Source organism: Bos mutus, chromosome 17 (genome assembly GCF_027580195.1).
Source record: "Bos mutus isolate GX-2022 chromosome 17, NWIPB_WYAK_1.1, whole genome shotgun sequence".
Taxonomy (NCBI): Eukaryota; Metazoa; Chordata; class Mammalia; order Artiodactyla; family Bovidae; genus Bos; species Bos mutus.
In genome coordinates, this window is record NC_091633.1 from 68521544 (window position 1) to 68545163 (window position 23620).

Here is a 23620-nt window from a genome sequence, read left to right on the forward strand (position 1 = left end):
CCACTCCAGTGTTCTTGCCTGGAGAATCCCAGGGATGGGGGAGCCTGGTGGGCTGCCATCTATGGGATCGCATGGAGTCGGACACGACTGAAGCAACTTAGCAGCATCAGCAGCAGCATACTGTATTGGTGTTTTTCTTTCTGGCTTACTTCACTTTGTATAATAGGCTCCAGTTTCATCCACCTCATTAGAACTGATTCAAATGTATTCTTTTTAATGGTTGAATAATACTCCATTGTGTATATGTACCACTATCCATTCATCTGCTGATGGACATCTAGGTTGCTTCCATGTCCTGGCTATTGTAAACAGTGCTGTGATGAGCACTGGGGTACACGTGTCTCTTTCAATTCTGGTTTCCTCGGTGTGTATGCCCAGCAGTGGGATTGCTGGGTCATATGGCAGTTCTATTTCCAGTTTTTAAAGGAATCTCCACACTGTTCTCCATAGTGGCTGTACTAGTTTGCATTCCCACCAACAGTGTAAGAGGGTTCCCTTTTCTCCATACCTTCTCCAGCATTTATTGTGTGTAGACTTTTGGATAGCAGCCATTCTGACTGGCGTGAAATGGTACCTCATAGTGGTTTTGATTTGCATTTCTCTGATAATGAGTGATGTTGAGCATCTTTTCATGTGTTTGTTAGCCATCTGTATGTCTTCTTTGGAGAAATGTCTATTTAGTTCTTTGGCTCATTTTTTGATTGGGTCATTTATTTTTCTGGAGTTGAGCTGTAGGAGTTGCTTGTATATTTTTGAGATTAATTATTTGTCCATTGCTTCATTTGCTATTATTTTCTCCCATTCTGAAGGCTGTCTTTTCACCTTGCTTATAGTTTTCTTTGTTGTGCAGAAGCTTTTAAGTTTAATTAGGTCCCATTTGTGTATTTTTGCTTCTATTTCCAATATTCTGGGAGGTGGGTCATAGAGGATCCTGCTGTGATGTATGTCAGAGAGTGTTTTGCCTATGTTCTCCTCTAGGAGTTTTATAGTTTCCAGTCTTACGTTTAGATCTTTAATCCATTTTGAGTTTATTTTAGTGTATGGTGTTAGAAAGTGCTCTAATTTCATTCTTTTACAAGTGGTTGACCAGTTTTCCCAGCACCACTTGTTAAAGAGATTGTCTTTAATCCATTGTATATTCTTGCCTCCTTTGTCAAAGATAAGGTGTCCATATGTGCGTGGATTTATCTCTGGGCTTTCTATTTTGTTCCATTGATCTATATTTCTGTCTTTGTGCCAGTACCATACTGTCTTGATGACTGTGGCTTTGTAGTAGAGCCTGAAGTCAGGCAGGTTGATTCCTCCAGTTCCATTCTTCTTTCTCAAGATTGCTTTGGCTATTCGAGGTTTTTTGTATTTCCATACAAATTGTGAAATTATTTGTACTAGCTCTGTGAAAAATACCGTTGGTAGCTTGATAGGGATTGCATTGAATCTATAGATTGCTTTGGGTAGTATACTCATTTTCACTATATTGATTCTTCCGATCCATGAACACGGTATATTTCTCCATCTATTAGTGTCCTCTTTGATTTCTTTCACCAGTGTTTTAAAGTTTTCTATATATAGGTCTTCAGTTTCTTTAGGTAGATATATTCCTAAGTATTTTATTCTTTTCGTTGCAATGGTGAATGGAATTGTTTCTTTCTATTTTCCCATTATTAGTGTATAGGAATGCAAGGGATTTCTGTGTGTTGATTTTATATCCTGCAACTTTACTATATTCATTGATTAGCTCTAGTAATTTTCTGGTGGAGTCTTTAGGGTTTTCTATGTAGAGGATCAAGCCTTTGACTGTGTGGATCACAATAAACTGTGGAAAATTCTGAAAGAGATGGGAATACCAGACCACCTGACCTGCCTCTTGAGAAACCTATATGTAGGTCAGGAAGCAACAGTTAGAACTGGACATGGAACAACAGACTGGTTCCAAATGGGAAAAGGAATACGTCAAGGCTGTGTATTGTCACCCTGTTTATTTAACTTATATGCAGAATACATCATTAAAAACGCTGGGCTGGAAGAAGCACAAGCTGGAATCAAGATTGCTGGGAGAAATTTCAATAACCTCAGATATGCAGATGACACCACCCTTATGGCAGAAAGTGAAGAACTAAAAAGGCTCTTGATGAAAGTGAAAGAGGAGAGTGAAAAAGTTGGCTTTTAAGCCAACATTCAGAAAACTCAGATCATGGCCTCTGGTCCTATCACTTCATGGGAAATAGATGGGGAAACAGTGGAACCAGTGTTAGACTTTTTTTTTCTGGGCTCCAAAATCACTACAGATGGTGACTGCAGCCATGAAATTAAAAGACGCTTACTCCTTGGAAGGAAAGTTATGACCAACCTAGATAGCATATTGAAAAGCAGAGACATAACTTTGCCAACAAAGGTCCATCTAGTCAAGGCTATGGTTTTTCCAGTAGTCATGTATGGATGTGAGAGTTGGACTGTGAAGAAAGCTGAGCGCCGAAGAATTGATGCTTTTGAACTGTGGTGTTGGAGAAGACTCTTGAGAGTCCCTCGATTGCAAGGAGATCCAACCAGTCCATTCTAAAGATCAGTCCTGGGTGTTCTTTGGAAGGAATGATGCTAAAGCTGAAACTCCAGTACTTCGGCCACCTAATGCGAAGAGTTGACACATTGGAAAAGACTCTGATGTTGGAAGGGATTGGGGGCAGGGGGAAAAGGGGACGACAGAAGATGAGATGGCTGGATGGCATCACTGACTCGATGGACGTGAGTTTGAGTGAACTCTGGGAGTTGGTGATGGACAGGGAAGCCTGGCGTGCTGCAGTTCATGGGGTCGCAAAGAGTCGGACATGACTGAGCGACTGAACTGACTGAACTGATTGATGTAGAGGATCATGTCATCTGCAAACAGTAAGAGTTTTTCTTCTTCTTTTCCAATTTGAATTCCTTTTATTTCTTTTTCTGCTCTGATTGCTGTGGCCAAAACTTCCAAAACTATGTTGAATAGTAGTGGTGAAAGTGGGCACCCTTGTCTTGTTTCTGACTTTAGGGGAAATGCTTTTAATTTTTCACCATTGAGGATAATGTTTGCTGTGGGTTTGTCATATATAGCTTTTATTATATTGAGGTATGTTCCTTCTATTCCTGCTTTCTGGAGAGTTTTTATCATAAATGGATGTTGAATTTTGTCAAAGGCTTTCTCTGCATCTATTGAGATAATCATATGGCTTTTATTTTTCAATTTGTTAATATGGTGTATTACATTGATTGATTTGTGGATATTGAAGAATCCTTGCATCCCTGGGCTAAAGCCCACTTGGTCATGGTGTATGATCTTTTTAATGTGTTGTTGGATTCTGATTACCAGAATTTTTTAAAGGATTTTTGCATCTATGTTCATCAGTGATATTGGCCTGTAGTTTTCTTTTTTTGTGGCATCTTTGTCAGGTTTTGGTATTAGGATGATGGTGACCTCATAGAATGAGTTTGGAAGTTTACCTTCCTCTGAAATTTTCTGGAAGAGTTTGAGTAGGATAGGTGTTAGCTCTTCTCTAACACCTAAATTCTCTAACTGAATTTTTGGTAGAATTCAGCTGTGAAGCTGTCTGGACCTGGGCTTTTGTTTGCTGGAAGATTTCTCATTACAGTTTCAATTTCTGTGCTTGTGATGGGTCTGTTAAGATTTTCTATTTCTTCCTGGTTCAGTTTTGGAACGTTGTACTTTTCTAAGAATTTGTCCATTTCTTCCAAGTTGTCCATTTTATTGGCATATAATTGCTGATAGTAGTCTCTTATGATCCTATGTATTTCTGTGCTGTCTGTTGTGATCTCTTCATTTTCATTTCTAATTTTATTGATTTGATTTTTCTCCCTTTTTTTCTTGATGAATCTGGCTAATGGTTTGTCAACTTTATTTATCCTCTCAAAGAAGAACCAGCTTTTGGCTTTGTTGATTTTTGCTATGGTCTCTTTTGTTTCTCTTTCATTTATTTCTGCCCTAATTTTTAAGACTTCTTTCCTTATACTAACCCTGGGGTTCTTCATTTTTTTCTTTTCTAGTTGCTTTAGGTGTAGAGTTAGGTTATTTATTTGACTTTTTTCTTGTTTCTTGAGGTATGCCTGTATTGCTATGAACCTTCCCCTTAGCACTGCTTTTACAGTGTCCCACAGGTTTTGGGTTGTTGTGTTTTCATTTTCATTCATTTCTATGCATAGTTTGATTTCTTTTTTGATTTCTTCTGTGATTTGTTGGTTATTCAGCATCATGTTGTTCAGCCTCCATATGTTGGAATTTTTAATAATTTTTCTCCTATAATTGAGATCTAATCTTGCCGCACTGTGGCCAGAAAAGATGTTTGGAATGATTTCAATTTTTTTGAATTTACCAAGGCTAGATTTATGGCCTAGGATGCAATCTATCCTGGAGAAGTTCCATGTGAGCTTGAGAAAAAGGTGAAATTCATTGTTTTGGGGTGAAATGGCCTATAGATATCAATTAGGTCTAATTGGTCTATTGTATCAGATAAAGTTTGTGTTTCCTTGTTAATTTTCTGTTTAGTTGATCTATCCATAGGTGTGAGTGGGGTATTAAAGTATCCCACTATTATTGTGTTATTGTTAATCTCCCTTTCATACTTGTTAGCATTTGTCTTACATATTGCGGTGCTCCTATGTTGGGTGCATATATATTTATAATTGTTATATCTTCTTCTTGGATTGATTCTTTGATCATTATGTTGTGTCCTTCTTTGTCTCTTTTCACAGCCTTTGTTTTAAAGTCTGCTTTAAATGAGTATTGCTACTCCTGTTTTCTTTTGGTCTTTATTTGTGTGGAATATCTTTTTCCAGCCCTTCCCTTTCAGTCTGTATGTGTCCCCTGTTTTGAGGTGGGTCTCTTGTAGACAACATATATAGGGGTCTTGTTTTTGTATCCATTCAGCCAGTCTTTGTCTTTTGGTTGGGGCATTCAACCCATTTACATTTAAGGTAATTATTGATAAGTATGATCCCGTTGCCATTTACTTTATAATTTTGGGTTTGAGTTTATACACCCTTTTTGTGTCTCCTGTCTAGAGAAGATCCTTTAGCATTTGTTGGAGAGCTGGTTTGGTGGTGCTGAATTCTCTCAGCTTTTGCTTGTCTGTAAAGCTTTTGATTTCTCCTTCATATTTGAATGAGATCCTTGCTGGGTACAGTAATCTGGGCTGTAGGTTATTTTCTTTCATCACTTTAAGTATGTCCTGCCATTCCCTCCTGGCCTCAAGAGTTTCTGTTGAAAGATCAGCTGCTATCCTTATGGGAATCCCCTTGTGTGTTATTTGTTGTTTTTCCCTTTCTGCTTTTAATATTTATTCTTTATGTTTGATCTTTGTTAATTTGATTAATATGTGTCTTGGGTGTTTTGCCTTGGGTTTATCCTGTTTGGGACTCTCTGGATTTATTGGACTTGGGTGATTATTTCCTTCCCCATTTTAGGGAAGTTTTCAACTATTATCTCCTCAAGTATTTTCTCATGGTCTTTCTTTTTGTCTTCTTCTGGGACTCCTATGATTCGAATGTTGGAATGTTTAACATTGTCCCAGAGGTCTCTGACATTGTCCTCATTTCTTTTAACTCGTTTTTCTTTTTTCCTCTCTGATTCATTTATTTCTACCATTCTATCTTCTACCTCACTAATCCTATCTTTTGCCTCCGTTATTCTACTATTTGTTGCCTCCAGAGTGTTTTTAATTTCATTTATTGCATTATTCATTATATATTGACTCTTTTTTATTTCTTCTAGGTCCTTGTTAAGCCTTTCTTGCATCTTCTCAATCCTTGCCTCTAGGCTATTTATCTGTGAGTCCATTTTGTTTTCAAGATTTTGGATCATTTTCACTATCATTATTCAGAATTCTTTATCAGGTAGATTCCCTATCTCTTCCTCTTTTGTTTGGTTTGGTGGGCATTTATCCTGTTCTTTTACCTGCTGGGTATTCCTCTGTCTCTTCATCTTGTTTATATTGCTGTGTTTGGGGTGGCCTTTCTGTATTCTGGCAGTTTGTGGAGTTCTCTTTATTGTGGAATTTCCTCACTGTGGGTCGGGTTGGATGGGTGGCTTGTCAAGGTTTCTTGGTTAGGGAAGCTTGTGTCAGTGTTCTGGTGGGTGGAGCTGGATTTCTTCTCTCTGGAGTGTAATGAAGTGTCCAGTAATAAGTTATGAGATGTCAGTGGGTTTGGAGTGACTTTGGGCAGCCTGTATATTGAAGTTCAGGGCTGTGTTCCTGTGTTGCTGGAGAATTTGCGTGGTATGTCTTGCTCTGGAACTTGTTGTCCCTTGGGTGGTGTTTGGTTTCAGTGTAGGTATGGAGACGTTTGATGAGCTCCTGTCGATTAATGTTCCCTGGAGTCAGGAGTTCTCTGGTGTTCTCAGGATTTGGACTTAAGCCTCCTGCTTCTGGTTTTCAGTCTTATTTTTACAGTAGCCTCAAGACTTCTCCATCTATACAGCAATATTGATAAAACATCTAGGTTAAAGATGAAAAGTTTCTCCACAGTGAGGGACACCCAGAGAGGTTGACAGAGTTACATGGAGAAGAGAAGAGGGAGGAGGGAGTTAGAGGTGACCCGAATGAGATGAGGTGGAATCAAAAGAGGAGAGAGCAAGCTAGCCTGTAATCACTTCCTTATGTGTGCTCCACAGTCTGGACCGCTCAGAGATGTTCATGGAGTTATACAGAGAAGAGAAGAGGGAGGAAGGAGACAGAGGTGGCCAGGAGGATAAAGGGGGGGAATCAAAAGGAGAGAGACAGATCCAGCCAGTAATCAGTTCCCTAATTGTTCTCCACCTTCTGGAACACACAAAGAGATTCACAGAGTTGGGTAGAGAAGAGAAGAGGGAGGGAGGAGATTGAGGCGACCTGGTGGAGACAAAGGAGAGTCCAAAGGGGGAGAGAGCAGTCAAGCCAGTAATCTTGTTCCCAAGTAAAAATGGGTACTAAAGATTGGGTTCTTAAAGGTACAAAATTGATAACAAATACCAAAAAGCAAAGATTAAAAATCTAGAGTAGAGGTTGGATTTTCAAAAATACAATATTAAAGAAAAAAGAAAAAACAAAGTCACAAAAATTATAAAATATATTTATATTAAGTTTGCCTTAAAAAATAGGTCTCTCTCTCTCTTTTTTTTGTGCAAAGTAATAGTATGTTATAAAAATGAAAATTAAAGGAGTAATAGAGGACTTAAAAATTAAAAAAAATAAAGAATGATAGTAAAAATATATCTAGGACTTTCTCTGGTATTGTTGTGGGCAGTGTGGGGTCAGTTCATTTTTGGGGAGTTCCTTGATCCAGCTTATATTTCTCAAGATCTATAGGCCCCTTCCTATGTAGTCGGTACTAACTACAGGGTTTTAATCTATTGCACCTGTCACTTCCAAGAAGGTTCCCTCTGTTTTAGCTTCTTCTGTTTGCTGGTCTCTTCAGTGTCTGATTTCCGCCCTGACACAAGGGGGCGGTGGTGGACATTTTTTTAGGCTAACTTGGAGAAGGAAATGGCATGCCACACCAGTACTCTTGCCTGGAAAAGCCCATGGACGGAGGAGCCTGGTGGGCTGCAGTCCATGGGGTCGCTAAGAGTCGGACACGACTGAGCGACTTCACTTTCACTTTTCACTTTTATGCAATGGAGAAGGAAATGGCAACCCACTCCAGTGTTCTTGCCTGGAGAATCCCAGGGACGGGGGAGCCTGGTGGGCTGCCATCTATGGGGTCATGCAGAGTTGGACAGGACTGAAGTGACTTAGCAGCAGCAGCAGTTGAGTCATGCTGTGGGGAGGGAGGGTCACTGCAAACAACACTGGTGTGCGCTTGCAGTGTCTCGCCACACTGGGTTTGCCCTTGCTCACGGCGTGTGTGCTTTCCCTGTTTTACACTGCTTAGGTTCCAGGTTGCTCTGCTGGGAACTGTCTGAGGCCGTCCCTGGGTTGTGTGCACTTCCCAGGTCTAAGCCGCTCAGGTTCAGGTACTCGGGTAGTCCTCAGAGGCTCAGACTCGGTTGGGCCTGTGTTTTGTGCCCTTCCCAGGTCCGAGCAGCTCAGGTGATCAGGTGTTTGGCGAGTGCAGTTGCTGTGACTTATTGCCTCCCCGTCCCTGCCACTCAGTTTTCTGGGTGTACAACTGGCGCACCTTCTCAGGCGGATGTTGACCGTCCAGAATCCCAAGAAGTCTTGGTTAGCAACGAAGCCTGCTTGCAGTTTGATAGATAATGCCTCTCTGGGGCCGCAATTGCCCCCTTTTGGCTCTGGCTGCCCTTGCCTGCCTGTCACCGGAGGGGGATAGGCCGGCCTGCAGCCGGCTAGCTCTGCTCAGTCCTTTGTTCTGTGAGCGGGCCTGACGGTATCTTAGGTTAGGGCTTTTCGCGTGGTAGCTTTCCCACGGCTGGTTTGCTAGCCCAAGTTACTTCCCTCAGATTGCCCTCGGGGCATTCATGCCCAGTCCTTACTGTAATCAATGCAGCCCGCACCTCCCTGCCCAGCCTCCGCTTGCTAGTGGCGGATGCAGGCGTCTGAGCTGCTTCTCCACTGGGGGAGTTACTGTTGGGCACATAATCTGTGGGTTTTCATTATTTATTTATTTTTCCTCCCGGTTATGTTGCCCTCTGTGGTTCCAAGCCTCGCCACAGACTCAGCAGTGAGAGTGTTTCCTGGTATTTGTAAACTTCTCTCTTTTTAAAGACTCCCTTCCTGGGATGGAGCTCAGTCCCTACCTCTTTTGTCTTTTTGTCTTTTATATTTTTTCCTATCTCCTTAAGAAGACAATGGGCTGCTTTTCTGGGTGCCTGATGTCCTCTGCCGGCATTCAGAAGTTGTTTTGTGGAATTTACTCAGCGTTCAAATGTTCTTTTGGTGAATTTGTGGGGGAGAAAGTGATCTGGATCCCCGTCCTATTCCTCCACCATCTTAGGACTGCCTTTCTAACAGGGTCTTTTGAATAGCAAAAGTTTTACATTTTGAAGAGGTTCCATTTATGTTTTTCCTTTTATGGACTGTGCATTGGGTATCAAATTTAAGAACTCTTTGCCAAATCCTAGGTCTTTACATAATAAATGTTCTATTTATTCAAAAACTTCAATGGTTTTACATTTAAGTTCATGATCCACTTTGAGTTAGTTTTTGTATTCCATGGGAGGTTTAGATTCTTTCTGTTTTGCCTATGGAATATTCTGTTTCTCCAGCAGCATTTACTGAAAAGGCCATTCCTACTCCATTGAGCTGGTTTTACATCTTTGTAAAAAAAACTAGCTGGGTTCATTTATGGGTTCTGTGTTCCATTCTATCAATCTATATGTTGGTCCCCCCGACCAGTACCATACTGTGTTGATTACTGAAGCTCTATAGTAAGTCTTGGGGCTTCCCTGGTAGCTCAGCTGGTAAAGAATCTGCCTGCAATGCAGGAGACCCTGGTTCAATTCCTGGGTTGGGAAGAGCCCCTGTAGAAGGGATAGGCTACGCACTCCAGTATTCTTGGGATTTCCTGGTGTCTCAGGTGATAAAGAATCTGCCTGCAATGCAGGCGACCTGGGTTCCATCCCTGGGTTGGGAAGATCCCCTGGAGGAGGGCATGGCAGCCCACTCCAGTATTTTTGCCTGGAGAATCCCCATGGACAGAGGAGCCTGGCAGGCCACAGTCCATGGGATTGCAAATTGTCAGACACAACTGACCAACTAAGCACAGCACAGCATAGTAAGCCTTAATGATAGGAATAATGATTTTTCTTGCTTTATTCTTTTTCATAATCATTCTGGATACTCTACAGTCTTTGCCTTTCCATACCAATTTTAGAATAATGTCCAAAAATCTTGCTGAGAACTTGATAGAAATTGTATTAAATTAAACATATAGATCAGTTTGAAGAGAGCTGACATCTTCACCATGATGAATCATTCAATTAATGAACATGGTATGTCTCTCCAATTATTTAGGTCTTTTTTGATGTCATTCATCAGCATTTTGTAATTTTCAGCATACAGAATATTTATACCTAAATATTTTATTTTCTTTGGAGCAGTTGTAAATGGTATTGTGATTTTGTTTTGATTTCTGCTTGTTTGCTCTTAGTATATATAATACGGTTGATTTTGTATGTCAGTCTTATATTCCAGGGCTTCCCAGGTAGTACAGTGGTAAAGAATCTGCCTGTTAATGCAGGAGATGCAAGAGACACAGGTTCAATCCCCTGGAGAAGGAAATGGCAACCCACTCCAATATTCTTGCCTGGAAGATTCCATGGACAGAGGAGCCTTGTGGGCTACAGTCCAGGGGGTCACAAAGAGTCGGACATGACTGATCATGGGTGCATGCATGTGAGCGCATGCACACACACACACACACACGTATCCTAGCTCCTATCCATTCTTAGTTTGCCAGTAGATTTTACCATGAATAGGTGTTGAGTTTTGTCAAATGCTTTTTTTTTGGCATCAGGTGACATGACTATATGATTTTTTCTTTCACCTGTTAATATGGTAGATTACATTGATTGATTTTTGAATATTGAAACAGTCTTGCATAACTTAGATAAACCAGTGTGGTTGTAACATGTTATTCTTTTCACACATTGCTGGATTTGATTTGCTAATATTTTGTAGAGGACTTTTGTGTCTAAATTCATGGGAGATATTGGTCGATAGTTTCCTTTGTCCTTTATTTGGTTTTGGTATTTAGGGCAATATTAGCCTCATAAAATGAGTTGAGAAACACCCTCTCCTCTTCTATTTCCTGGAAGAGATTGTGCAAAACTGGTGTCAGTTATTCTTTAAATGTTTGGTAAAATTCTCTAGTGACACTTCCCGGCTCTAGAGATTTTGATTCTTAGTGTTATTTCAATGTGAATTTATCTGTGCCCATAAGAACAAGTGAAAGGTCTGGAGAGTTTGGGGTCTCAGTTCACGTTACATTCACATGTGGGCGTGTCACACTGGACTGTGATCACATGAGAGAAACCATTGTGTGCTGGTCATTGTTGGGACCTCCGCACTGACGACAGCACCTGGTACACAGTAGGTGTTCAAGTGAGCTTGCGGAATAACTGAGTCGACTCGGTACTCTGTTGCAGACTGGAAGCCTGATGCTGTTAGAGGGCGGCATGGAGGCACCTGAATTCTTTGTGCGAGGTGGAAAAATCTTCTGGGAAGAGTGGAAGAGTACCGAGTACTTACGGTTCACTTATCCCTCTTTGCTTAAACTACTTCTGATCAGGCAGTGGTTGGCTCTACCACCTGGAGCAACCCAGTGTGCTCCAGAATTTGAGGAGCATGGGGAGCTGGTGAGACAGAGGGGTGTGTTGGGGTAAGAGTAGTTGCTGCAGGCTGCTGCAGACTGATGCTCCTTCCTAATCAGGGTGCCTCTCACACAGAAACAAGCTCTGAGAATCACACTTTAAAACAGAGGATACACAGGAAATGAGAATGGATTGAGCTTAAACATAATTTATAGAGTAATAATTCTTGATTGCCCATAAGTAGTGTCAGGCTTGCAGAAACTACTGACTTTTTAGGTGTCTCTGAATTTCGAAAGCTACACCAAGGTACTTGCCACTAGGACTGTAGTTTCTAGTCCGCTAAGTGGTTTGTTTTAGACTAGAAGATTTTCTGTCAGAGCTACATTTCTGTGTGGTGCACAAGAAAGCACGTGCACGCATGAGAGGGTGCACCAGTTTTTAGGTGAATTTCTACTGGGGAGCCAGTTAGTGGTGCTAAGTTCTCATGCCTTGCTCATTTCATAGCATAACAGACTATCTGGGTTGTTAAATTAGTGACGATTATAACTACATTCTGGGACATCTTGTGACAGCTAAACTCTTTGATTTGTTCTTCTAACACTATATTAATCGCTATCTGTATCAATAAGAGCTTTTTTTTTTAGCAGCTTTTTATCTGCATTATTTTCTGGACAATTGTAAACAGCTTCAAAATATTTTATTATGTTGAAGGCTATTTATTTCTGAGCCAAATGTGAATTCATTTGTTTGTAATTTGAGACTATGGGGCATTTATTGATTATAAAGGCAATGGGCCTTATGCTAGGCTTATTTGTAGTGTCTGGAAATCACCATCAGCATGGTAATTGTGCAGTGTTGATTGGCCAACATGTCAAACTGATGATAAACACTTTCTCCTTTATGCCATCCCTGGGCTTGTCTATACTCTCTTTTAACACAGCATGTTGGGATGATTTGTCTGCTTGTCTCTCTCTCTCACTGGATTCAGAGTTCCTTTGGAGAATGAACCATCTCTCTTTCTAGAGCGCCGAGCACAATTCCTGACTCTAGACTAGAAGCTGAAGGAGGACAGATCGCTGTGCGTCCACCACCTGGGACAGCACCTGGGCGTGCAGGTGAGCACTCAACACTTGTCGAATGAATGCATCAACGCTGATAGCTGGTGCGCTAGAAAAGTCTTTGCTGAGTTAATAAATTACTTTGTATTTGTACAGTGAGTTTCAGGGGCAGAAATCACATTGTTTCATAACCCAGAGGCAGTGATTGCACCCTAAAATACATATGCCTTGACTTGCTTTCCAAGGTGACCCCTCCCCCATCAAGAATATTGAAAACCAAGTAGTAAGCAAGATTTGAAAGGCAAAAAATCAAATTATCATTTGATAAGAGAATAGAGAATGAAGACTGGAGGGTACTGTTAGATAAAATGGACCTCTTTATCCTTTTTAACCCTATGAATTTCACTGCACATAGATAGGACCTTCGAGCACGTAGGAAATGTTGCCCCACAACTCTTATAAATGTGTTCCTGTAGAACAACTCATTTCTCAAATTATGTAGGAAAGGGAGGAGGAATCACACGTGTGGTAGATATGGAGCTTTTATATCTTTAAACTTTTCTGATCTCCTATGTGGGATATCTTGGCAGCTTATTAACAGGTCATGAATCATCTTAGGAAACACAAAAATCCAATGTCTTCTGATTCCTTGCTTTTTTCCAGAATAATGGATGAACATTCATGTTTTCACCTGTCTACAAAAGAAATCTGATAGTTGAAAAACTAAGGAAGAATACAACAGTCATGATTATTTCAAAAAGAAATGAGCCATACCTATATTTGAATCATCATGCAAAAGAAAACAATGAAACAAAATGAAAGATGAACCAAAAATCTATGTGCTCTTCCAAGCATGTCTTGTTGGCTCAGTCTTGACAAAGATGGGAACAAAGGGTGTGGGGGATTGGAAAATTCAAAGAAGGGTGTGTAAGGCAGCAGGCAGGCATCGGAGTGCCTACTACCTCCTCACATCATGACCGAAGGAGGCAATGTCTGGCAACAACTAGGTCTATGGAGCCCCAGGGTCCGCATTCTTTAACGTGGGCAGGCAACATCTGTTTTGATTGGACAGGGAACATTCAGATAGGTCAGCATCTTCCAATTGTTTCTTTCCACTCTTTTTGGATGTGTTATACTTATTTCCACTTTCTAATTCCTAAAGCGTCTGTCTACTGTTCTTTTGTCTTTTATCTTCTCTCTCTCTCTTGCCTTTTCCAGAATCCCAAGTTTCCGGTTTCAAATGTTTACAATGAGTCGTGGCCTTAATCATGAGTGTCCCTCATTTAGTCCATGGATGCCTTGTAGGAAGAGGATTGTGTTAGGAGTCTGTGGACTCAGATGAGAAGCCGAGTCAATTGGTAACCCAGAAGAGGAAAGAGATTGCCCAAATTGTGCAGCTCAGCTAGGCAGTGGGGCTCTGTTGCCTTTTGGAGCCACCAGAGCTTGAAGTGCTATAGAGAGATCATGGCTGTATGTGCAGCAAACTTTTTAACTAAATCAACAAAATGCTGTCACGTAAAGGCTTTGCAGGAACACCACTCAAAATTTCGGATTTGTTGAGGACACTGTTGATCTTGTGTATTACCTGTCCTTATATTTCATATAACTTACATTATAAATGTCATTGTACTTGTGATTATTTCTCTTCTTTTACTCTGTTATGTCAGCTCCATAAGGACAAGGAGCTGATATATGGTTCCCCAGCACTTAGAATGGGGCCAGACATGTAGCAGATGTACAGTGCACATTTGTTGAATAGAGATGTGCCACCCTGCTCCTATAATCCACCCTGGATTGAACAGAAGACAGAATTTGTCATCTGAAAGACCTGAATTTCAGCTCTGAATCAGCCTCATGTTAGCCTTGGTGCCTAATCCCTTTGAGCCTTAGTTTCTTCACGTGTTTACTAGAACTTCTCTGGAGCCTCCTAAAATAAAACAATGAAGCATTTGGATGGATGTATGGATGGAAGCCCTTCTCATTTTCCTGTTCTCTTTTCACCACCCCCTCCCTACCTACTGCCTTTCAATGGGTGCTCTTCAAACCATGGCTCTGTTAGAATTTAAGTGGGGAAAGAATGAACACTGTTGCAATAGTGATTCTTTTTCATTATAAAAATCTGCAGAAATGAAAAGCACAACGGCCAAGCTCGTGAACCTCAGGTTCAGGCTTGTGTTGCCACCAGGCTGCCACTGGATGGCTGAAACCAGACCAAAGCAGGCAAACCTCTGCCTCCCTGCAGGGTCTGCAGTAGTAGAATCTGTGTGGGGTGTGAGACACAAGCAGGGGCCAGGGGATGGGTGGTGGAGAGGTGAGGTGCTTTCTGAGTCACACAGGAAATAGACACTTCAAACCGCAGGAGGGCTGGGCCTCGGGAGGAAGGAGGTGATCACTCTCATTCAGCTCCCTTTCCAGTTCCTCCCACTGAGAAGACAAGACAGAAGACAGGGAGTTGGTAAAACAGGATGTAAAGTTTATATACAAGAATATAGTGTTTATCTGAAATATTTACAGTGTTGGTTAAAGCAATATTTTTACAACTTTTTGGGGTCAACTACTATGTATATTACAGGTAAGCTACAATGGTTTAATCTGCAAAATTAAGTAAAAAAGTGTTTTAAACAAAGTTTAAAGTACTCGGGTCAATCATAAAATTGGTCTGTTTTGCCTTTTATTTGAAGAACTCATGCTACGGTGGTTAATGTGGTTTTTATAAATGGAAGTATTCTACCTGGAAATGCAAAACGCAATACATGCTAGTTGTTAAGTTCCCAGCAGGGATGTTAAATGACAAATGACTTGTTACACAATTCAGGTGCTGAGTATCAGGCTGCAGCCGAGAGAGGTGCTGAGATAACAGCCAGCTTTATCTCAACTGGGTTTTGGACCCACAACAGAAAAGGGAAAGTTCGGGCCATACAGAAAAGTGAAGCTGTTTGCACGTTAAGGCAACCTCAGTGGAAACGGACCCAAACCAAACCACCAAAAAAATCAAGCCAGAGTCACAGTTGCACCTACGTGAAATAGTTCTTAACTGACCTTTTCAAAAACTTCATAAAAATCCTTGTGATTTTATTAGTTGGAATATTTCTACAAGATTTCGGTGGATTTTTCCTTTATGTGAAGACACCTATCTGTTCCTGAGGCCTCCTGGGGCCTTATAACTCAGGAAATGCTGGGGGTGCAAACGTGCAAAAGGCAGGGGAAGCCGCTCCAGGCCGGAGCCGGAGCCGAGGGACTGTGCTTGGGAAACCACGCTGAGGTCCCAGAGCAGCGGGGGCGGGTCGGCGGGGCCCTGGGAGGGGTCCGCAGCGAGGCTGGCCTGGGACTAGCACTGCAGCTTGCGGAAGCTGCGGGAGATGCGCTTGAACTCTCGCTGCCCCTTCTGCCACCGCTTCACCGAGGTGATGACCAGCTCCCCACCCAGCTTCTGCCCCATGACCAGGTAGGGCGCGTTGATGTCGTTCATCTCCTCACACGTGCACTGCAGGCTGTCTTTGAGCCACAGCACCGACTTCTTCAGGTCCTTCTCGGACACTCCGTTCAGCTTGTAAATGGTCTTGCTCTTGGTCTCCAGGATGATTTTCGTGTCTCTATTGATGTAGGTGATCTCCTTCACTTTTATCTTCAGTGCTGCGAACACAAAAGGGGGCAGGATCACTCCAGTGATAAGGAGGGCATAAATCCCCCCCGCGTGTCCTAGACTCGCCTGGGAGAGGGAAGAGGAGCCCCTTGAGGTCGACGGGGGCCGCAGGCAGGGGGTTGGGAGCTGAGGGCAGCAGGTGGCTCCATTTCTAAAGCCTCAAAGCATTGATGGAGCACTTTGTTTCAAACCAGCCATCCTTTAAAAACTCCCCTTGTGGACTCAATTGATTTTCCCTCCTTGCCCTGTGTTCCTGTGTTTGTACGGAGGCTGCATGTGGAGTGTGCTCTCCTCGACAAATGACTTCCCCTATTGGAAAATTCACCATGAAAAGAAATGCCTGACTTAGGTGAAACACGATCCTTCTGTGGCTGTAAACTTTAAACTCAATTTATGACGTTGGAGAGGTTTTTGGACAAACCTGTAAGGAAATTATATCACACAATCATTGTTTTCTAAAGAACAGACTACAGGGAAGGAGAATTGATCTTACAGCTGCATTTGATTTGGTAAAGTAACTTGGAGAAAAAATATCCAAGACTCTTTTTAAGAGCACAACATGTTTAGCTGTAAAAGTGTTTTTCTGAAGACCTCATCCTCATATGCTATCATTTGCCTGTCCAAGGCTAAGGCATTTACAGATCATATATGCACTGCTTCCAAGATGGATATGTAGACTCATTAGAATGCTAAGACCTAAGGTAAGTGGTTTACTATAAAAGACACATTTTATAGTCATGAACAGTATGCTTTGGGAAAGAAAACCCTACAAACATACATGCTGGAATTAAATTTCAAGACTCCATGAAGTCAGGGAAGGGATAGAATTTTAAGGTTTACGGGATCATCTAGCTAAGCTCTCTTGTTGGTACACCAAGAATCTGAAATCCAGAGAAATTCAGTGATTTACAAGAGGTCACCCAATTATGCTGTGCCCTAGCTGAGCCTAATTCTCAGAACTCGAGTCCCCAAACCACTGGGATCTTAGCCACAGTATCAAATCTCTTGTCCTGGCTGGTGCATTCACATGCTCAACTATAATGTGTTAACGATTGTTCCATAGAGATTATATGCAGGTGTGACTTCCTGACTCTGATGGAGTTTAGTGCATTGTTTAAGTTAGTAATAGAGGAAGAGGTTTTTTGGTGAGAAATCGCTGCTCTGGAGATTTCTTTCTTTCTCTGTCAGAGGAATTAGACTAAGTTGGCTTTTCCAGCCGAGCAGGAAACGACTGAAGCTCAGCCAGGTAAATCAAGCATGCTGGGACTTGGCCAACCACTGTTTGTCTGAGATGCATCTGGGTCATAATATTGGGTGCTCAGGGTTTTTTGTGAGATGAATCACATGGCAATGTCACATGGTCCTATGGCCTCGGCCTAAGGGCTGGGAGTGGGAAGGTATATGGTGGGAGAAGTGATTATCATGCTACCTGGGACCCTCATCAATAGCACAGACAGAGCATGTGTGAGATTTTGCCTGGTCAGACTAAACATTCTTGAGCCCAAAACATCAGAAAAATCATCACTTTTAATCAGAGGGAAGACTTATGACTCATCTTTCTCTAGCTATGAAATAACTAACTTTTTAAGAGCTTACCATGGGAAAACTTCAGATGTTTCCTTCCTGGGTTTTCTGCTGGGACCAAATATAGGGAATCAAAGCTCTTAAGTAACTTTTCGTGCCCTGGATGGAAGGTATGAGGGGGTGATGCAGGGTGTGTTGGAGACAGAGGTGATGATATTGGGTTGGCTAAAAAGTTGTTTCCATAATACGTTATAGACAAATCTGAACTAAGTTTTTAGCCAACCCAATACTGTCTGGACCAACAAAAGGTTGCATACAGAGGCAGGCAGTTCTGATCTATTCTTTCTTCACCAGTACTTTCCCTACTGAAATCAGGAGGTCTTCTCCATCTTTCTTGTCCTTCAGAAGTGCAGTGGGGAGATTGTCATGCTTTCATGGGTGATTCAAGTTAAATACATCAGATTTCTACCTTGTTCCTTCTACCCTTTCATTACTCCCCCATACTACATAGGTGATGTGGAAAACCACTTATAAACCAGTATAGGACTCACCCCATACAATTTAAGTTTATTATCCCCCTTGGGACAAAATGAACATGAAGAAATAGAAAACAAACTTGTGAGGTATCTGCATGTGTGATACCATAAGTGTAATGACTTCCAAGTTGTTCCAAGGTAAGAGAAAGAGAACATTGGGACAGACAGACAGACAGACACACACACACACACACTTTTTTTCACAGGTCTTGATGCAGCATCTTTAGGAAAGAGATCTTATGTAAGGTAAACCACTAAGCAAGCAGGTAATGTGTGTGTGTGTGTGTGTGTGTGTGTTGGCGTGCACGCGCGCATGTGCACGCATGTGCCTGAGCCCTAATTTCAATTTTTTTGGAGCTTCACTATATCATAGAAGTCAGGAGAGAGATCTGTACTAAAGCTAGTGCAAAGGCTGTAAGCTGCCAGAATAAAATGCCATACATTTTTATATGAACTTTATTTAAATTATATTTTAAAAATTTGCCCTTAAATCCTGAGCATGGAAGCTAAGAACCGTGTTTTGGGTAAGGCTCTGGAGCTTTGGGATTGCTGCTGCCAACATGCCTGGCCATCTCCTACTCTGAGAGTTTTTTGTCTTTGAGTATAGACATCCACCCCCATCCAACCCTATCATCCACTTGTGGCTTTTGCTGAGTGGGAGAAGTAGCTCAAACTGAGTTGCCTCCTTCCTTCCCCTTCCTCAGCTGTGTGAAGCTTCTCCTATAGCTATGGGTGTCCTAGGAGTAGCTAAGGTTAAGCACAGGACCCTTCCTGGAAGTGACCTGGGGTTGTAAGGGGCAGTGATTAGTGGTTTCCAGAGTTTCAGGGACCTGGCCAGGTCTGAGACTTCTGGCTGGTAAGTTGTAAGGCGAGGGTGGGATGTCATTCCTCCACACTATGCACTGGAGTGGTTTCTGTCTCCAGGGTTTAGCTGAGTATGTAGAAGTGTTCCTAGAGGTCTGTTAGAGTCTGTTATTATTTGCTAGGACAGAGACCACATCTGTTTACCAGTAAGTTCAACCTTCTGCTTGAATAAATACTTTTAAAGGGCATCAACCCTCAAACGCACCAAGAAATGCCTGCTCTTGGAAGAGGAGGAAAGCATGAATGTCTCAGGAATCTGGGTGAAGTTCTCTGCCACCCCAGCTCTGAATTTAGTGCTGATCTTATGTCTAGCTGGCTCCTTCGATCCCCACAGAGGCTGAAGGACTCAGAGGAGGTGCTGCTGAAGCTCTGAGTGGACAGTCTCCTCTTTCCTCTTAGAGTTCTCCCTTAAGGGAAGTGATTTACACACCATGGAACTTGGGAGTCCCTGAGCACTGTGTCATCACAGCACCTTACATGTATCTTGCCAAAGTAAATTCCTAGCTTTTTTCTTTTCCAATTCAAGGAAACTCTTTCCACCAAATTATTAACTAGTACCTTGGATATACTCACGGTCAGTGGAATACGAGAAGCAGAGCATCATGTTTGGCACTGGACTAAATTTCTATTTGGGGCCAACTTAATGTCTTGAATCTGTTTTACTGAGGCTAATATTTACATGTTTCCATCCCTGGGACACGTGTTTAAGTGACTAAAAGAGAACATGGGCCAGGATTATGCTTGCTGGCAAGAAAAAGCCAAAGTGAAGTGAAAAATGTGCCATTTGAAATTCATGATATGAACAATTCTCATTTATTTGATTGTTGCTTAACAGAGCAATGACTCTCACCTAAGAAAAGATATAATTCAATACAAGATAGTTAATGTAGAGAGGAAACTAAGATAACCTGTTAGATGATTAGCTCAAGGAAAGATGAGCTGTGATGCTATTTTACCCAAACTTTATCTAGTAAAGGGCTTCCCTTGTGGCTCAGCTGGTAAAAAATCCTCCTGCAATGCAGGATACCTGGTTTCTATCCCTGGGTTGGGAAGATCCCCTGGAGAAGTGAAAGGCTACCCACTCCAGTATTCTGGCCTAGAGAATTACAGGGACTGTATAGTCCATTGGGTTGCAAAGAGTCAGACATGACTGAGTGACTTTCACTTTTACTTTATCTAGTAATAGTAACATCTTAATGAATTGTTATCTTTAAGCTGTTCTGGAAAATAAAACTTTTGCTGGTGGTGTTTACTTACCAAAATCATTTTTACAAAGTGTTTCCATTATGTCGTTGTCATCTTCGTTTTTAGTTTTGCAGGCTTCACATACCTTTGGAGCTAGAAACGTGAAAAATTAGTAACTTTGCTTGAAAGGAAACAGCAGATGGCATTTGTAAACAACTCACTGGTAGGGGCTTCTTCAGGCAAGAGGAACAATTGTCCTGTAAGACCCCTAACTCTGCCTCATTTATAAAGAGGGACCACTCATGCCTAAGAAAGTGTCCCATGCCTCCCCTTTTTTTTGACAGGCAAAAATGCCTACATACTGTGTACAATATTCCCAGTGGTGGAGTGTGGGGGCGCGGCTGCAGGTAACTGAGACAGGCTGTAGCTTTTCGCTCTTCCTCCCACTCCTGGGACAAACAGTCTCTGAAAAAGTTAGCCCCAAGGCCTCTCTGAGGAGAAAGCACTAAAAGACCCTTGAAGGATTTTGGAAAACTAGCAACCACCAAGGATGGCCAAAAGATCATCTTTCTCAGCTGCAGGCCACCAGTGCAGCCTGGCCTCTGCTGGCTCTTCAGCCAAGCTGCTTCTGGGAGGGGGCGGGGGGATGGAGTCATCTTGAGGGAGTTTCAAGTCTGGGCTGGGCGAGGTGGCTAGTGTGGTAAGGCTGCATCTGAGCTTCCCCTTTGGAAGCACACCTCACTAGCAGCTCCAGCCTGCTCTACCTGGGCCTGCGTCACCTCGTGCTTTCTGCCAAGCCTGTGCTTGAGTTAGGCAGCATTTACTTCACTGTTACCTTCCTCCCTGGTGCAGGTTCTTCTTTCCTCTCTTTGCCTGTTTCAGATGCTTGAAAACAAGCAGACAAAACAACAACAAAGCCCAAACAAACAAAAACCCAAAGCTTTTCTAGAAGCCAAAGTAAGTTGAAGCAAACTGTTTCAGGGGTCTGACCAAACCCAGGAATGTGCACTAGCTCAATTATGAGATAGCCAGCTAACGGCTCTTCTAGAAGAGTCTGATTCCTTGGGAAAAGGGAAAGAAGAAAACATTCATTTTCTCTCACATATAAATGTACTAATACTGTCTTTAAAATTTAGGTGAAAGTTCATTAATATGAAATTGCGTTTTCACAGGAAAGAAAACCTGTATGACTCATTTTGGAAGTTATTTATCAATTTGGAGAAAGTGCAGAGCAGATTTTGAAAAATGCAAACTTTTACTGTGAAAGGGGAAATTTTTTTTTTGAGAAATGTAGTATATAAAGTTGGTGCAGATTGTGAAAAATAAAAACAAAAGCAACATACATAAAACTGCCCTTAACTTCTCTCTCTCAAACAAAATGAAACTTTTCCAATTAGGAGCTCTAAGAATGTATATAAAATGTTACTAACCTGTATTGGTTGGTCTGTGGTATATGTTGGACAAATGTTTGAAATATGCCAAACATTTGCAATAAATTATAAATCTAACCAATAAGATGATTGCAGACTCATGGTGCCTGCCAGGAAAGATTGCTAAGCAACTTTGCATTTTCTTTAACTAATGATGGCTGTAGGAAAACAATTAGAGATTGAAAGGGAGATGCTGCTGGAGCCCTGAAAGGGATTAGGAAGCCCCCTTTCTGTCCCGGGGGACCTAAATCAGCTCAGACACATTGTATATGTTTTCCTTTCAGGAAGAATATCAAGAGCCCATGAGGTTTTCATTGCTTTGATGGTTTCTGCGCAGGAACTCCCCCTCTGTTTTCTAAAAAAACTTGGGAAATTCTCTTTTGCACGATTTTCTCCAGTTAATTAAAACCACTCCTAAGATAAAAGCTGATTAGTGATAGAAAAATGAGTTCTGGAGATTCCCTTTGTGCTTCTTTCTTGGACACCTGGGCACTTACAACCAAAGCTGAATTTTCAGCACACATGAGCCAGTCCTACTTTTTATTTTCAAAGCCTGAATGGCAAACAGAGAGTACCTTAAAAGACTATCTGTTTGCACATTTTGGCGATCGTGGCTGTAGGGAATGTCCCTGCGTCTAGAATCCTGCCCAGTGGTAAAAACGTGCTGCGTGAGATTCAGGCCAGGGTGTTCTGCCCAGCGTGCTCACCCGCCAACTCCTCCACGGAGGGCCACTTCCAACTATCTCAATTGCGGCCCCCGTGCTAGCATCTTTTGAAAGAATGGTGCATGTGTCTACAAAGAAAAGACCTCTTTCAGTTCTACATTTTCTCCGCACCCCGACCCCGCCCGGCGCCTCCCTTTTCAACTGTTCCTATGAAAGAGCAATTGGTATAACAGGGGAAGGGAATGAGAGACTTGGATGTGTGTATATATATATATTTTTGGTGTGTGTGTAGGGGTGATTATCTCAGTTTTGTCACGCTGACAAATCAGGGCAAGGAGAGCGTCTGCCCCGCCTGGGACTGGCCCCCTGTCAACGCAACGGGATGCGGGGTCTTCGTGGAGCTGGTGGTGGGGGTGTAATAAGGAGGAGGGCCTACCTTCCTCGGTAGCCGGCAGGAGGTGGTCGCTGCTAGCGAGGGGGATGCAAAGGTCGTTGTCCTGGGGGAAGCGGTCGCAGTCGAGCATGTCGGGCCACGGGAAGCCGAAGGCGGACATGACTGGAGCGCAGCGGTCCTTCACCTGCACGCAAAGCGAGTGGCATGGCTGGATGGTTTCGTCCAGGTCGTCGAGGCAGACGGGCGCGAAGAGCGAGCACAGGAACTTCTTGGTGTCCGGGTGGCACTGCTTCATGACCAGCGGGATCCAGGCGCCCGCCTGCTCTAGCACCTCCTTCATGGTCTCGTGGCCCAGCAGGTTGGGCAGCCGCATGTTCTGATATTCTATGCCGTGGCACAGCTGCAGGTTGGCCGGGATGGGCTTGCAGTTGCTGCGTTTGTAGGGGAAGTCGGACTGGCCGAAGAAGAGCCCGCGCGCCGAGCCCAAGCAGCAGTGCGAGGCGAGGACGATCAGCAGCAGGGAGCCGGGGCCCTGCAGCATCGTGGGTGCGCGACCCCCCGGGGGCGGAGGGAGCCAAGCCGGTGAAGTGGAGGCGGCGGGGGCCGGAGCTCTTCCCGGGTCCGCTCGCAGCGCTTGGCGCGGCTCCGGGGCCTGGAAATCAGCGCCGAGACGCGGGGCGCGCGAGGGACTGCGCGGGCGAGGTTCTGCGTTGGGCTCCGCGCTGCAAGCCTGCGCGCAGCTCCAGGTGGGCTCCGACCGGGGGGAGCAGAGTGAGCCGCAGCTGGGGCCCGGCCAGAGTTTTCTTGGCCTTTTTTATGCAAATCTGGAGGTGGGGGGCGGGTGGGGGGAGCAAGGGAGGAGCCAGTGGAGAGTAATCCGAGGAGGGTTGGTCACTACTCTCTGCGTCTGGTTTTCCGTTGAGAATGCCCCTCACGCGCTCCCTGGAAGGAAATTCTGGCGGCGCCCACCGACCCCTGTTCCCCCCCGCCCCGCAGGACGCTGCCAAGCGCGCGCTCTAGGACTGCTGTGAACAACAAACAAACAACAAATAGAAGAGCCTGGCAGTTGCGCCCCAACAGTGAGCGTG

The 23620-nt window shown here is 43.1% G+C and overlaps 1 protein-coding gene across 1 annotated transcript; it reads right to left on the reverse strand.

Moving 5' to 3' along the window:
* Positions 1–14743: 14743 nt before the first annotated feature.
* Positions 14744–23361, reverse strand: SFRP2 (secreted frizzled related protein 2). Its single transcript, XM_005903796.3, has 3 exons — positions 22575–23361; positions 20116–20196; positions 14744–15924 (listed from the first exon to the last, which is right to left on the reverse strand). Exons 1-3 carry the CDS (start codon positions 23071–23073, stop codon positions 15620–15622), a joined length of 885 nt encoding a protein of 294 aa, XP_005903858.1. The 5' UTR covers positions 23074–23361; the 3' UTR covers positions 14744–15619.
* Positions 23362–23620: the final 259 nt, after the last annotated feature.

Excerpts from the sequence above, each read along its gene's own strand:
- SFRP2 (XM_005903796.3), bottom strand. The coding sequence starts at position 23,073 with ATGCTGCAGGGCCCCGGCTCCCTGCTGCTGATCGTCCTCGCCTCGCAC. Across the intron at positions 20,197-22,574 it reads CCTGCCGGCTACCGAGGAAG|CTCCAAAGGTATGTGAAGCC; the intron begins GTAGGCCCTCCT and ends TCACGTTTCTAG. Across the intron at positions 15,925-20,115 it reads ACTTTGTAAAAATGATTTTG|CACTGAAGATAAAAGTGAAG; the intron begins GTAAGTAAACAC and ends TTGTGTTCGCAG.